Genomic DNA, 16,399 nt, shown 5'->3' with positions numbered 1-16,399 from the left:
ACCCCATTCTCCTGTCTACTCCCCATAACCCCTGACACCCGTACTAATCAAGACTGGACATGAGAGTGTGGGGGGGGGGGGGGGGGGGGAGGGGGGGGCTTGTGTTTGGTGGATGCTCAGGTGAGAGGTTGGGTTATGAAACCGCTGATATATTTTCAGTCTTATTGCAGATTAAAACAAGCAAACCAAGCCTGTGACGTACCTAATTCTTCTGTTTATTCTCTACTTTTAATAACCCTCCTATTTTATGCACAGCAATACATTATCAGATATATACATAATAATTTCCAGCTGGTAATAGTAAATAGATGAACAAAGAAATCTGGATGTGGTACAATCTATTACACAACAACATTTCTCCTCATATATACTTGAAGATTTTGAAAGTCATTAAGTTACTTGTTTTCAAGAGGAATGGTTAATGATAGTTTGTGGCCCAGCCTCCTTTTTTTACTATGTTTGTTAACGTAACGAGCCACATAGCCAGCATGGCCTCTCGATATATAGTTTACAACATCCAGAGCAGTTCTTATACAAAGTGGCTCGCCAACCTCTCCTCGCTTAATGTATCTACCTCCAATGGACAAGACAGGGTGATTTCCCCAGCTAAAATATTCCTGTATGAGTCTACTCGATGGATTAAACGCCCATCCACACACCCGCTAATCTTGACTTGCGTCCAGTGGTTGCATGTTACATGTTACATGGGACGGATTTGGGTTTCAGAGTTAAAAGGGAAACAAAATACAAAATCAATGCTAACAGCTCCCTATATTTACATTATTTCCACAGGAGTTGAGTACTGTTGAGGTACACAGCACCATTATACAATGAGCACCACCTTAGCTCTATATATAGTGTCTTGCTACTGGTTTCCACAAAGGATGGCCACACATCTTGTTCCGCCCACTGGTTGGCGACTCTCCAAGATTGATATGAAGCTCTTTGGAGTCTCCTGCACACAACCTAGAAGTTATATTCCACAGGGTGCCTCTGAAAGTGCGTGTTGTCTGAATGTTCTTTGTAGGTGTTTGCGTGTCAGAGTCCACAGTCCTGGAGAAGGGGCGGAAGGTGACCAGGTAGGGCCCTTGGGAGGCCGGATGTCAAATAGTAAAACCTCCGGCAATGCATCCGAGTGGAGTTGTCGACCGTGGCCGGGAGCAAGAGGCGCTGGCCCAAGCGCACGGGTGATGTGGGGTGGGCACAGAGGTGTGGGCATCGATTCTGTCGCATTAGCTGCTGGACGTTGAGAACAGACGGGCGAAGAGGAGGCGAGCAGACGTCTGCAGCAGAGTGCCACCCTCTTTCTGTGCGATGCAGTCCCGTTCATCGCTCAGAGAGCCAGCTGCAGTTTGGTCAGGTTTCTCTGGTGCATGTTATGGTGGCGAACCAGCTCATCAGATCTCGCAAACTTCTTCTGACAGTTTGGCCACCTACAGCTAAAGGGCTTTTCACCTGTTAAAACAGCAGCTCCAATGAACTTTGAATATTTGTGTCAACAAAGAAAAGATACCATCGCCAGTTACGCCATTTATTAAGGATTAGATTCAATAGCGCTTAACTCAACCCTAGTAGGTTTTTCTCTCTCTGATTCAGTTGGGCAGGACTTTTAGAAGTGGGTTAATTTATGGGATGCCTATTCTCAGTTTGTCGTCTTCCCCCGTAAGCCTCTGTAAGTGCCAATTCCTACAAGGGAAGAAAAATTTGTCACTCTAAAATCCCATAAACCATCGAGGAGAGGAGAGGAGAGGAGAGGAGAGCAGGGCAGAAGTTTGAGAAAGACCATAATGCTGAGGAAACAAATAGAGCTTACAAGATCAATACTGTCCTTAATGTCATAAATTATGACGTCTACTGAGAACGGCAACATAATAGCACATGGAACAGTGCAGCATAGAAACAGGCCCTTCGGCCCACTCTATCCATGCCAACCTGATGCAAGCTCAGTTTCGCTTTCCACAGTTGCTGTCTGACCTACATTTTCTAGTCTTATTTTTTTATTTCCAGCGTTCTCTCTGCTTCCTAAAATAAAAGATTGGCGAAAAGATAACGTGTGGTTCCAAAATAGTTCCTGCCCTGCTCATCTCAGTTCTAAACGGCCTACCCCTTATTCTTAAACTGTGGCCCCTGGTTCTGGGCTCCCCCAACATTGGGAACATGTTTCCTGCCTCTAACGTGTCCAACCCCTTAATAATCTTAAATGTTTCGATAAAATCCCCTCTCATCCTTCTAAATTCCAGTGTATACAAGCCTGGTCGCTCTAGTCTTTCAACATACGACAGTCCCGCCATTCCAGGAATTAACCTAGTGAACCTACGCTGCACGCCCGTAGCGGACAAACGGGAATGTTTTCTCTGGAACTACAGAGGTTGACGGGAGACCTGGTAGGAGTATATTCAATTATGAGAGGCATGAAATGATGACAGCCAAAACCTTTTCCCCAAGGTGAAAATTTGAAAGACTAGAGGGCGCAACTTTAAGGTGAGAGGGGCAAAGTTTAAAGGAAATGTTGAGGGACAGTTCTTGAACAGAGAGGGTGATGTGTGACTGGAACATACTGCCAGGGTGGTGGAGGCAGATACAATATTGGCATTTAAGAGGCTTTTGGATAGGCACATGGATATGCAATGGAGGGATATGGATGGCATGCAGGCAGATTAGGCTGGTCTATCTTGGTGCCATGTTTGCCAGGGAAATTGTGATCCGAAGGGTCTGTTCCTGTGCTCTACTTTTTTATGTTCCATGAGTAAAGTTTAGAACTTACAGAGGCATGGATCAAGTGCTTTAAACAATACAGCCGAAGCTAAACAGTCTGATTGCACGTACGCACGGTATTTTAAAGACATGGATTCTCTCACCCACTCATTCTGCCTTCCAGTCATAACAAAATGATCTAAGGGATCATCTGGTAACTCAGACGTCGAGCTCCACGAATCATGCTTCCTCCTTCTCTGAACTCATTCCAAGACAGTTTTGAAGATGAACTGCCTGGAACCCGTCGGCCATTCCAGATCAGCCCACCAACAAGGACAGGGGAATTTGATGCACTTCACTGGAACAGGGGCAAAGTCTTGGACACATTTATTGGGGAGGCACCAGGGATAGGGACCTCATCTGGATGGGCAGGACAGGGTCCTTCTCAGAGCAGAGGGTCGGCAAGGAAGACTGGTTGGAGATATATGTAAATGGTAAAGGGTTTTCATAGAGTAAGAAAGGGGAATCTGAATCATAGTGGCAAATTATCTGAGCAGACGTTTAAGGCATCAATTTAGGGCATGTGGGAGAGAATGGGTTACAGCGACCTAAGTGAGAGAGGGAATGGGATCAGAATGAGACCCAGCTTGGATTTGATAGGACATACGGCCTCCTACTCAGCCAAGTGTGACTCTGTGTCTGTTCAGTTCAGTTTCGTTCATTGTCACGTGTACCGAAGTACAGTGAAAAGCTTTTGTTGCGTGCTGGCCAGTCAGCAGAAAGACGATACACGATTACATGCCTGTGCCCCCTCACCCCCCATGGGAATGGGAATGGGAAGTGGGAATGGGAATGGGAGTGGGAGTGGGAGTGGGAGTGGGAATGGGAATGGGAATGGGAATGGGAATGGGAATGTGAGTGGGAATGGGAATGGGAGTGGGAGTGGGAATGGGAATGGGAGTGGGAATGGGAATGGGAATGGGGATGGGGATGGGAGTGGGAATGGGAATGGGAATGGGAATGGGAAGTGGGAATGGGAGTGGGAATGGGAATGGGAAGTGGGGTGGGAATGGGAATGGGAATGGGAATGGGAATGGGAATGGGAGTGGGAGTGGGAATGGGAATGGGAATGGGAATGGGAATGGGAATGGGAATGGGAATGGGAATGGGAAGTGGGAATGGGAAGTGGGAATGGGAATGGGAATGGGAATGGGAATGGGAATGGGAATGGGAATGGGAATGGGAATGGGAGTGGGAATGGGAATGGGAATGGGAATGGCTGTCTGAGGAGCTCTGGATTTTAGAGGGAGTGGGTTCCTGGTTTCAGGTCCATTTGATAGATTCTTGATTAGTGAGGGTGTCACGGGTTATAGGGGAGAGGGCAGGAGAATGGGGTTGAGAGGGAAAGACAGATCAGCCATGATTGAACGGTGGAGTAGACTCGATGGGTTGAATGGCCTAATTCCGCTCCTATCACTGATGAACGTATGAACTATTTGAGCCACGGACGAAGAATGTTTCCCAATCATTTCCCAAAGTTCACTCCCTTTTGATCTTCACCCTTACACGGAGAAGGGATTATTGAGGAGACATGGGAACAAAGGGAAGGATTAAAGCCGGTTAAGTGACAGCTTTCCAGGGCAGCGGCCTGAACCTAAACAGACAAATAGCTTGTGATAGCACTTCCAAAGGTCGTCTCGTTATATCTGAAAAAATTAAAATCATTTCCATAAGTAAGAAGTGTTGCAGGCAAACTTAACACAATCTTGTCTTTGTTGAAACCAGACGTCTGAAAATTGAAAGGTTGCGAATGTTAAAATAGAAATCTGAAACAGCTGAGCTAGGACATCTTGGTCAGCATGGACATGTCGGGCCGAAGGGCCTGTCTCCATGCTGTATGACTCTGACTCCAAAAACAGAAAATGCCGGAAGCATTCAGCAGCAACTGTGGAGAGAGAAACAGAGTCAGTGTTTCAAGTCGAACATCTCACATCAGAACTCTCCTGATGAAGGGGCTTTGACCTGAAATCTTCACTCTCTTTCTCTTTCCACAGATGCTGCCTGACCCGCAGAGTGTTTACCAGCATTTGCTGTTTTTCAAACCAGACTCCTATCTTCGTCAGTCACAGCATTATCCTGCTTTGAGTGATTGTGGACTGACACAAACTCTTTGAGACTTTGGCATTGCAGGCACCCAGAGCTTTAATGGAGAGAAGTCCTAAAAAATTGCAGCCATAGTTTTTGGACTTTGGAAGACTGACGGCTGATCTCATTGAATCATTTTAGATCTTAAGTGGGAAAGACGATGATAGATGTCCAGATCCACTTAGAATGGAGATGAGGGGAATTGTCTTCAGCCAGAGGGTGGTGAATCTGTGGAATTCATTGCCACAGATGGCTGTGGAGACATTAGGTATTTTTAAAGTAGAGATTGATAGGCTCTTGATTACAAAGGTCGTGATAGGTTATTGGGGAGAAGGCAGGAGAATGGGGTTGAGAGGGAAATATAGATCGGCTATGATTGGATAGTATAGGATACTCGATGGGCGGAATGGCCTAATTCTGCTCATATGTCTTATGCTCTTAGGGTGGGAGAGCCTTGAGCAAGGGGACATGGTCACAAGATGGAGGATGATAATTTAAAGCTGAGGTGTCACAATTTCCTCTCACAAAGGGATCTCTGGAACTCTTTCCTTCGGAGAGTTGTCAACATGTGATTATTGGGGTGTTTAAAGTGGAAGTAGATACATCTATGAAAGAACAGGGAGTTAAGGGTTAGAAAAGAAGATAGAACATACAATAGAACAGTACAGTACTGCCCTTCAGCCCATGGTGCCCGTGCAGAACATCAGGCCAAATCTTCTGGTTGCATCTGATCCATTTCTCTCCATTCCCTGCATATTCATGTGCCTATCTAAGACCAGTTGAAGCCTAGGTTAGATCATGATCATATTAAATGGAGGGATAGTCTTGGTGGACCAGACTTGGTGCTCCTATTTTCTAGTGAAAAGAACACATTTATGAGTATATATATCATGTTGTCATGTTATTCTTAAATTCCATTTGTTTCTTTACTGAAGAGGGGAGGTGCGCATAGGAGAATGGAACAGCGATGATACCAAGACATGGTGCGAGCTGTCTGATGGATCAGGAGCAACACAATGAGCTGCAGCTTCACATGATACACCAAGGTCTGGACTAAGCAGAGGCCCAAGAACAGCACCTTCGTCTAGACAAGTAGGTACTGGCACTCATAGAGCGAATACTAAGTCATGATAGGATGTGGAGGGAACATTTTAGATTTAGATGATTGATGTTAGACAGCGCGGAAACTGGCCCTTCGGCCCACCAAGTCCGCACCGACCAGCGATCACCACATTCACTAACACTACCCCACACATTAGGGACAATTTACAAGTTTTACCGAAGCCAATTAAGCTACTGACCTGCACGTCTTGGAATGTTGTAGGAAACCCCAGTACCCGGAGAAAACCCACACGGTCACAGGGAGAACGTACAAACTCTGAACAGCCAGCAACCATGGTCAGGATCGATCCCTTATCCAATGCTTTTTATTTGCAGGTAAAAAGTTGCCAGTAGGCACATAATAGTTCAGGAGAAATACAGGCTGCTTTTCATCAACCTTGTTTAAAAACTTTTTTGAGATGCCAGCACAAAAAAAACACTGATTTTACATCCTCTACAAAAAAAAAAATCTGCTGAAGGAATTCAGCGGGTTAGACAGCATCTGTAGAGAAAAATGGGGGTGACATTTTGGTCCTGCGTTATGGCCTGCCTTACACTGACTTCAATGGAAGGTTCAATTGGGCACAGTGCAAAATTGGTTTAGTTTCGGGATACAGCATGGAAACAGCCCCCTCAGTCCACTGAGTTCTCGCTCAACATCAATCATCCGTTCTAGTTCTATGTTATCCCACTTTCTCATCCACTATCTGCACAGTAGGAGTAACTTTACAAAGGCCTAATTAACCTACTAACAGGTAGAATCTTTGAGATGTGGGAGGAAACCAGAGCACCCGGAGAAAACCCATGCAGTCTCAGGGAGAACGTGCAAAGTCCGCACAGACAGCACCCAAGGTGAGGATCGAGTCGGGGTCTCTGGCGCTGTGAGACAGCAGCTCTATCAGCTGCGCCACTGTGTCACAGAAACACAGAAACACAGACAGTAGGTGCAGGTGGAGGCCATTTGGCCCTTCGAGCCAGCACCGCCATTCATTGTGATCATGGTTGATCATTCACAATCAGTACCCCCTTCCTGCCCTCTCCCCATACCCCCTTGATTTCGCTAGCCCCTAGAGCTCTAGTGGGGGGAGGGAGGGGGGGAGAGATTGGGTGGGAGAGATGGTGGGAGAGAGGGAGGGATGGGGGAGAGAGAGGGAGGGAGTGGGGAGAGAGGGGGAGGGAGGGGGGAGAGAGGAGAGAGGGGGAGGGAGGGAGGGGGGGGGATAACAGGGATAACTCCCTGTTATCTCTTCCGTGAAGCTAACACCATCCGAGTGTCCATTTTAGGCCAACTCTTATCATGTTAGAAGATCAGAATCAGGCTGCCCATAAACCACATAACTTTAAAAGTCCTGCTGTGTATTGAATTTAGGTTTTACATATTAGACAGAAGCTGAATAAATACACAGGTTTGCATAAAAATGCTGTCAAGAAAAATTAATGATATTTACCAAATTAAAGAGATTTAATATTCTACAATAATTAATGATGTGAAAGGCTTGAGCATCATATAACCCTTTGAGAACTATGTTACTTCAGTGTAAAAATAGCCAGAAGTACAATTTACTCCTAAGATTTTTGAAAAACCAAGAGAGATTTAAAAAAATTAAAAGTAACATTTGGTTGCTCTGATGAATTCTTGAGAGGTTGGAGATGGTGAGGAGGGTTCTTTGAGATTGAGGTGACTCTGAGAGGAGGTGCCTCACTTCAGAAGTACCTGCCATGGTCACTCGGACATCCAGTAGCCTGGACTTGGATGGTCATAGAAACATAGAAACATAGAAAATAGGTGCAGGAGTAGGCCATTCAGCCCTTCGAGCCTGCACCGCCATTCAATATGATCATGGCTGATCATCCAACTCAGTATCCTGTACCTGCCTTCTCTCCATACCCCCTGACCCCTTTAGCCACAAGAGCCACATCTAACTCCCTCTTAAATATAGCCAATGAACTGGCCTCAACTACCCTCTGTGGCAGAGAATTCCACAGATTCACCACTCTCTGTGTGAAAAAAAACTTTCTCATCTCGGTCCTAAAAGACTTCCCACTTATCCTTAAACTGTGACCCCTTGTTCTGGACTTCCCCAACATCGGGAGCAACCTTCCTGCATCTAGCCTGTCCAACCCCTTAAGAATTTTGTAAGTTTCTCTAAGATCCCCCCCAGTTGTACTCTGAGAGACTACCGATGGCCTTTCTAATTAGGGGTGGCAACTATCTCACTCCCGAATAAGGGACAAGGTGATGTCACTGCCCCGCGCCCCATGTGACCTCACCCAGCCAGAGGCCATATGCTCCCGCTGCACAAATGGCGACCGCCCAGGCAGGGAGGCAGTTTGCAATGCAACCTCCATTAGATGGCGCCCGGGCCTCTGGACCTACACTGTCCGGACCTACACTGTCTGGACCTACACTGTCCGGGCCTACACTGTCCGGACCTACACTGTCCGGACCTACACTGTCTGGGCCTAATACGAGACAAGGGCAGTCCCGTACGGGACAAACCAATTTATCCCAAAATATGGGATGTCCCGGCTGATACAGGGCAGTTGGAAACCCTTTTCCAAATGGAGTACTGCCTTTGGGGCTCAGGTTCGTTTAACACTGCTCCCAGAAACCTGGCAAGCAACACTGGTGAGAAAGGGTCGGGTGCTTCCTCTGCGAGGAGGTTTATCAGTGTTTAGTGCAGGTAGGCCTCAGATGGTTTAACCACCTCCTCCCTTGTACAGTCTCATAGACCTCCCAACCCTTCTTCAGGCTATGCATTTCATCCCCTGATCATTGCTTGGCAGGATACATCCTCATAGATAGAGAGTGCGCTCCATATCATCAGGGAGAGTTTCTAGTACTTAAAAAGTTGTCACTCATTGAGGTGCTGGTGGATTTGATAGATAGGTAAGATCAAATATTATTATTATAATATTTAAAAAAATACTTTTGAGAACAGATCACCAAGAGTATTGAACTTTGGACTGGGATTGTATGAAACCTCACTAACCTCGATTAGAGGCAATGTTTTATTTAAGCTAAGAATTTGCCTTCCAAATAGTGCATCCAAGCCTGTGACAGGATTCGCTGTTAAGTGTCGTGTTGAGGAGGTGGGTGTGAGGAGTGAGTGGGGCTGGGCGGATTGAAGGTGGTGAGGCCTTGGGCAGTGGGGGGAAAGGTGGTAAACATAAGCAGAACTAGCGCGCCTGGATCACCCCCTGCTACAGTCACCCTTCCATGTTGGCCCTTCATGGAGGGGCATTGGTGGTGGTCATGGAGGAAAGGCAGCCCCAACCATCCTGCCCTCACAGTTCAAGGAGGCTGCGTTTCGACCAGCAGCTCCTGTGTGGAAAATAGAGGGAATCAATCGGTGGCTGAACACGAAAGCAACCTCACTTAAGAATCATCCTTTTTTGTTTTAATAAGATTATACATTTTAGGTGCAAAAAAGAACATTCAGTGCTCAAAGGGTTCGGGTATTACAAAAGCGACTGATGAATATTAGCTGTTAAAACATTAAAGTCTGCGACTAAGAAAGTAAAATATGTCAAAAAAATTGTTTACGCACTTGTTTTACCTGTATGAGTTCGGGTGTGAGTCTTTAAGTGGTCAGAGCGGGAGAATTTACGCTGACAGGTTTTACACTGGAAAGGTTTTACCCCTACGGAAAGACAGGAAACAAAATGGTTACCACAGATACACAGTACAGATGGGCTCACAAATACTGCCAAGATCAGGCACATTCTCTATCAGGGAAAAGGCAAGATAATGAACTTGCTCTAACGAGGAAAGAAAAGCAAGCTCCTGGACTACACTGTCCACTGGTGTGGTGGGTGTTAACTCTCTGCATGATTCCATGGGAGTTTAGATTTAGATTTAGATTTAGAGATACAGCGCAGAAACAGGCCTTTCGGCCCACCGGGTCCGCGCTGCCCAGTGATCCCCGCACATTAACACCCACTAGGGACAATTTTTTACATTTGCCCAGCCAATTAACTTACAGACCTGTACGTCTTTGGAGTGTGGGAGGAAACCGAAGATCTCGGAGAAAACCCACACAGGTCACGGGGAGAACGTACAAACTCCGTACAGACAGCACCCGTAGTCAGGATTGAACCTGAGTCTCCGGCGCTGCATTCGCTGTAAGGCAGCAACTCTACCGCTGCGCCACCGTGACGCCCTGACTTAGTCAGTTACTGCAGAAGAAAATGAATAGAAAAAAAGTAGAGATGGTGGAAATCTTGGTATTAATATTGGATTATTATTGTCACGTGTACCGAGATACAGTGAAAAACCTGTGAGATGTATTATCTCGGCAGATGGTACTGTACACAAGTGCATCGGGCAGTGTAAAAGAGAAAATGAGCAGAATGCAGAGAGCAGGTCATTTGGTAAACATGGTGGTGAAGAGTCAGACAAGTGGCCTTTCAGCCAACTGCTACAGACACTCCAACACGGAGCGGCAGAGCAACTGTGGAGTGAAGAAGGGTCTCGACCCAAAACGTCACCATTCCTTCTCTCCAGAGATGCTGCCTGTCCCGCTGAGTTACTCCAGCATTTTATGTCTATCCACATTGACACCATTGTCAGGCCAGACTGACCTACAACTCCGACCCAGTGCTGCTGCTAGGACAACAATCCTCTAAGGACACAATGAGCATTATGAAGAACTTTCAAACTTGAAAGATAAAGATGGAGTTGGAAACCTGGTGTCTCTTGTGCACTGCCTCGGTGTAATCTGCTTTCTTACACTCTTGTACTTAGACAATAGACAATAGGTGCAGGAGGAGGCCATTCGGCCCTTCGAGCCAGCACCGCCATTCAATGTGATCATGGCTGATCATTCTCAATCAGTACCCCGTTCCTGCCTTCTCCCCATACCCCCTGACTCCGCTATCCTTAAGAGCTCTATCTAGCTCGCTCTTGAATGCATTCAGAGAATTGGCCTCCACTGCCTTCTGAGGCAGAGAATTCCACAGATTCACAACTCTCTGACTGAAAACGTTTTTCCTCATCTCCGTTCTAAATGGCCGACCCCTTATTCTTTAACTGTGGCCCCTTGTTCTGGACTCCCCCAACATTGGGAACATGTTTCCTGCCTCTAACGTGTCCAACCCCTTAATAGTCTTATACGTTTCGATAATAGGTATGATTGTGCATATATAAAGTAAGATTTTACTGAATTGTGTGGCAATAAAGTACCATTGAGCCATTGATATACAGTTACAACAACAAAGAGCAAATAAAACAAGTTGCAAGAGCCAAATCTGAAATAAAAACAGAAAGTAGAAACATGGAACTGCAAATGCTGGTTTATACCAAAGTGCTGGAGCAACTCACAGGGCCAGGCGGCAACTCTGGAGAAAAAGGATATGTGATATTTCGGGACAGGACCATTCTTCAGACTGTCTCCACTATATTCTGCAAAAAGAATGTTCTCCAGAGATGCTCTGGAGGTTCTGCTGCAGTTGTACAGGGCATTGGTGAGACCACACCTGGAGTATTGCGTACAGTTTTGGTCTCCTAATCTGAGGAAAGACATTCTTGCCATAGAGGGAGTACAGAGAAGGTTCACCAGATTGATTCCTGGGATGGCAGGACTTTCATATGAAGAAAGACTGGATAGAGTCTGCTTGTACTCGCTGGAATTTAGAAGATTGAGGGGGGATCTTATAGAAACTTACAACATTCTTAAGGGGTTGGACAGGCTAGATGCAGGAAGATTGTTCCCGATGTTGGGGAAGTCCAGAACAAGGGGTCACAGTTTAAGGATAAGGGGGAAGTCTTTTAGGACCGAGATGAGAAAGTTTTTTTCACACAGAGAGTGGTGAATCTGTGGAATTCTCTGCCACAGAAGGTAGTTGAGGCCAGTTCATTGGCTATATTTAAGAGGGAGTTAGATGTGGCCCTTGTGGCTAAAGGGATCAGGGGGTATGGAGAGAAGGCAGGTACAGGATACTGAGTTGGATGATCAGCCATGATCATATTGAATGGCGGTGCAGGCTCGAAGGGCCAAATGGCCTACTCCTGCACCTATTTTCTATGTTTCTATGTTTCTATGCTGCCCGACCTGCTGAGTTACTCCAGTACTTTGTGTCTTTATTTTGAAAACCAGCATCTGCAGTTCCTTGTTGCTTCACTATATTCTGCCTTCAGTTTTACTTTCTCTTTGCACTAATGTACAGTTTGATTGCAACATGTAGAGACTGATTCAACTGGTCAGCACATAAAACAAAGTTTTTCACTGAATCTCGGTACACGTAACAATAATAAATCCACACCAATGCCTTTGTTTCAGGATTGGCCAGTTCTGATGTCAGGTCCATCGCCTGAAACATCAACCCCAATATCTTTCATCATATATTCTTAGTTTAGCTTAGTTTAGAGATACAGCGCGGAAACAGGCCCTTCGGCCCACCGAGTCGGCGCCGACCAGCGATCCCCGCACACTAACGCTATCCTACACACACCAGGGACAATTTACAATTTTACCAAACAAATTAATCAACAAACCTGTATGTCTTTGGAGTGTGAAAGGAAACCGGAGTACCCGGAGAAAACCCACGCAGGTCACGGGGAGGACATACAAGCTCCATACTGACTGGCATGCTGAGATTTTCCAGCATTCTCTTAAGGAATGAATGAGAAGTTGATAGCAATGTAGTAAATTGCAGGGATAAAGGGAATGAAGCTAAAGGGATAGGTCCTATGGGGTTGTTTCCTGGAATGCCAACATGGAGCTGATGTTACTAAAATGCTGGAGAATCAGTGCATAACATCTGCAGTGCCAAAGTACTCTTACCAGTGTGTCTTCGCTGGTGTCTCTTCAGCTGATCCGAACGGGAGAATCTTCGTCCACAGTCCTTGAAATCACACTGGTATGGCTTCTCACCTTATCAGAAATGAATAAAGAGTGGTTAGACCTCACGTTTGTTACCAGAATTACACGCTGAAACATGACCAAAGGATATCTAAGTTCACAATAGGATTTATATCAGTTAGCAAGGTGGGCTAAGAAAAGGCAAATGGAATTTAATCATGACTAGTGTAAGGTGTAAGAAAATAACTGCAGATGCTGGTACAAATCGAAGGTATTTATTCACAAAATGCTGGAGTAACTCAGCGGGTCAGGCAGCATCTCAGGAGAGAAGGAATGGGTGACGTTTCGGGTCGAGACCCTTCTTCAGACTGATGTCAGGGGGGCGGGACAAAGGAAGGATATAGTTGGACACAGGAAGACAGTGGGAGATCTGGGAAGGGGGGGAGGAAGAGAGGGACAGAGGAACTATCTAAAGTTGGAGAAGTCAATGTTCATACCACTGAGCTGCAAGCTGAGATATGAGGTGCTGTTCCTCCAATTTGCGGTGGGCCTCACTATGGCACTGGAGGAGGCCCATGACAGAAAGGTCAGACTGGGAATGGGAGGGGGAGTTGAAGTGCTCAACAATCAGGGCAGAGACCTAAGGTGAGAGGAGGGTCTCAGGGGCATATTTTTCACTCAGAGGGTAGTCCTTATCTGGAACAAGCTGCCACAGGAAGCTATAGAAGTGGATACAGTTACAACTTTCAAAATTTATATGGACAAATATAGGCCACACGCAAACTGGAGGAACAGTGCCTCATATTCCGTGTGGGTTACTTACAAGCCAAGGGTGTGAACATCGAATTTTCCAATTTTATGAAGCACTAAACTCTCCCCTTCTGCTCCATTTTCTCCCCACACTGCCCTTTTCTCCTCATGAGTTTTAATCCAATGTCAATTTTTTATAATGTCCTGAAGTCACGAGAGTTAAGAAACAACCAGAACAGAATACATCTGAAGCCACCTTGCCTTCTTTAGTTGAGTTGAGTTTAATTTAGTTTAGTTTAGTTTAGTCTAGTTTAGTTTAGCTTAGAGATACAGCGTGGAAACTGGCCCACTCCGATCAGTGATCACCAGTACACAGTCCCACACACTCGGGACAATTTACAGAAGCCAATTAACCTACAAACCCTCACCACGTCTTTGAAGTGTGGGAGGAAACCAGAGCACCCAGAGAAAAACCCACAGAGAGAATGTACAACTTCCATACAGACAGAAGCCTTAGTCAGGATCGAACCCAGATCTCTGGCACTGTAAGGCAGCAACTCTACCGCTGTGCCACTGTGCGGCCTTAATGCCAAGCATTTTTCCTTTTTTTCATCTACTTATTGAGAGAATTTACAGCCTGTGGAGTGGTCTACGCTAATGTGGATTCTCAACGTAGGCCTCCTTCCAATGATGGCTTCATCCTATTAACCCTGTCTCATCCACCTTGATGCTATCGGTACTGGTCAGATCACTTACTCCTGGTGTCATCCTGGTGGTGTGTAAAGAGTTAAATGGTTGCATTTTGTTTGATTGCAAAATACGCAAAAATTGTAGCCTTATGCGACTGGGGAAATAGCGGGATTTTGGGAGCTGGTGCTACATTGCAGTGTCGATTCAGCTTAATTGATTTTGTGTCCTCCTCTCAAACTGCCACTGGCGTTGAAAACAATCAATTAAACTCTGACCAGAGAAACTCTTCCAGGAATTGCAGTTGTTTGCAGGAACTAATCTCCGGGGAACGAGTTACATATTAAAACAAATTCTGTCGGTACAAAAAAATAAAAGTCTTTGTTAAATGGAAAGTTAATGCTTAAGAAAAGTTCCTGCAATTAAACCGTTCTGAATTAATACGTATCTTTGATTCTCCAGCATTTTAGTAAAGCCATATGTTTTAGATATCAGAATGAAGTAAAAGGTTATGGATTGAATTAAAACTTGGAGGATAATGTATGTTCTTTTTTTTAAAGTATTATTTAAGTGTTCATGTTTTAAAACATCTGGCTTGGGCTGTGTCAGATGTTATGCTTGGCTATGGTGCGCAATATCTCAAGACAACCTGACGTGCTTATTACTTGTCTTCTGCCCCTGACAACATCGCCTTCAAGCTCCAGCTTTTTCTGATGTGTTTTTGCAGCGACTAAATGTCAATTGTAGGTCAATTTCACTAAAGCAGGATCCAAGAAGAAAAAGCTTTCTGCATACCCTGGTGGGATGGCTTTTAACACGGCAATCAGGCAGCACACTTTAAATAATCTTTCAGCAAAAATAAATTAACCGGGAGTTTCTTGTTGGATGAGATGTCTCCAGAGATATGGAGCTCTAGTGGGTGGACGGACTAGAATGTAGTTTGGTTGTGATCTGGCTGAGTAGCTCAATGGGCTTATTGGCCTTTCCCTGCTGCTAAATTCAGAACGTTTCCATTTTCCTGTTGGCACTTTGCGCGCTGATTTATATTTTGGTGCGGACCCAACGCGAAAGGGTATGAAATAGGTTGACATTTTAAGAAACAGATGTGTGGTGGGCCTCGTCCAAAAGAAGAGGAAATAGCCGCATCCAAACGTTGCCATCATCGGCAAACACTCGCATACACAAGAGCTGCTTCAAAGCAAACGTCTCTGGGATCTTCCTGGAGGATTTATGTCTATCTTGGTTGGTCCCTCTGCATCCCTCATCTGATAATCCTGTGGAATTTTAACTACAACTGCAGTCCTTCTCTGCAATCCCAAGGAAGGATGATGAATGCAAGCCCTCCCCCCCCCCCCCCCCCCCCCCCCCCCCCACCTCTCTCTGTTTCAGCACCTCCTCGTGATCAGCCACGATCATCCTGAGTGTATTCAACGTGAGTGCTTCTTCCTTCATGAAGAAGGTAGAGAGTGGGTTTGGGGGATACACGTTTACAGGAACTGCTAGTGAGAGTTGCAAAGGGGTCGGGGTGGGGGTGTCAGAATGTTCTTCACCCCTTTATTGTGGGAGGAGAGCAGTGACTGGATGCCTTCCTGTGGCATCAGGTGGAACCATTCTAGCTTGACCCATAATTGGCCATCTTGCTGGTTGCTTAGTTTTTTTTTAGTTTAGTTTAGAGATACAGCGTGGAAATAGGCACTTAGACAATAGACAATAGACAATTGGTGCAGGAGCAGGCCATTCGGCCCTTCGAGCCAGCACCGCCATTCAATGTGATCATGGCTGATCATTCTCAATCAGTACCCCGTTCCTGCCTTCTCCCCATACCCCCTGACTCCGCTATCCTTAAGAGCTCTATCTAGCTCTCTCTTGAATGCATTCAGAGAATTGGCCTCCACTGCCTTCTGAGGCAGAGAATTCCACAGATTCACAACTCTCTGACTGAAAAAGTTTTTCCTCATCTCAGTTCTAAATGGCCTACCCCTTATTCTTAAACTGTGGCCCCTTGTTCTGGACTCCCCCAACATTGGGAACATGTTTCCTGCCTCTAACGTGTCCAACCCCTTAATAATCTTCTACGTTTCGATAAGATCTCCTCTCATCCTTCTAAATTCCAGTGTATACAAGCCTAGTCGCTCCAGTCTTTCAACATATGATAGTCCCGCCATTCCGGGAATTAACCTAGTAAACCTATGCTGCACGCCCTCAATAGCAAGAATATC

The 16,399-nt window shown here is 45.7% G+C and overlaps 1 protein-coding gene across 3 annotated transcripts in view; it reads right to left on the bottom strand.

Annotated features, from left to right (window-relative positions):
- Positions 1-207: 207 nt before the first annotated feature.
- LOC144602437 (Wilms tumor protein homolog) overlaps positions 208-16,399 on the bottom strand; it is an 82,078-nt gene continuing 65,886 nt past the window's right edge. Inside the window, exons 6-8 of one of the 3 annotated variants that reach the window (XM_078415572.1) lie at positions 12,726-12,815; positions 9,492-9,584; positions 208-1,455 (exon numbers count right to left, since the gene is read on the bottom strand). In XM_078415572.1, the coding sequence (XP_078271698.1) occupies positions 1,334-1,455; positions 9,492-9,584; positions 12,726-12,815 (305 nt within the window). In that variant the 3' untranslated portion in view covers positions 208-1,333. Of the gene's footprint in view, positions 1,687-9,491; positions 9,585-12,725; positions 12,816-16,399 lie in introns of all 3 variants that reach the window. The other 2 variants (XM_078415573.1, XM_078415574.1) reach the window with 2 other exon arrangements.

The sequence above is a fragment of the Rhinoraja longicauda genome, chromosome 18 (genome assembly GCF_053455715.1).
Source record: "Rhinoraja longicauda isolate Sanriku21f chromosome 18, sRhiLon1.1, whole genome shotgun sequence".
Lineage (NCBI taxonomy): Eukaryota > Metazoa > Chordata > Chondrichthyes > Rajiformes > Arhynchobatidae > Rhinoraja > Rhinoraja longicauda.
Note: the sequence above shows the minus strand (reverse complement) of the source record. Positions and strands in the feature narration are given on the sequence as shown.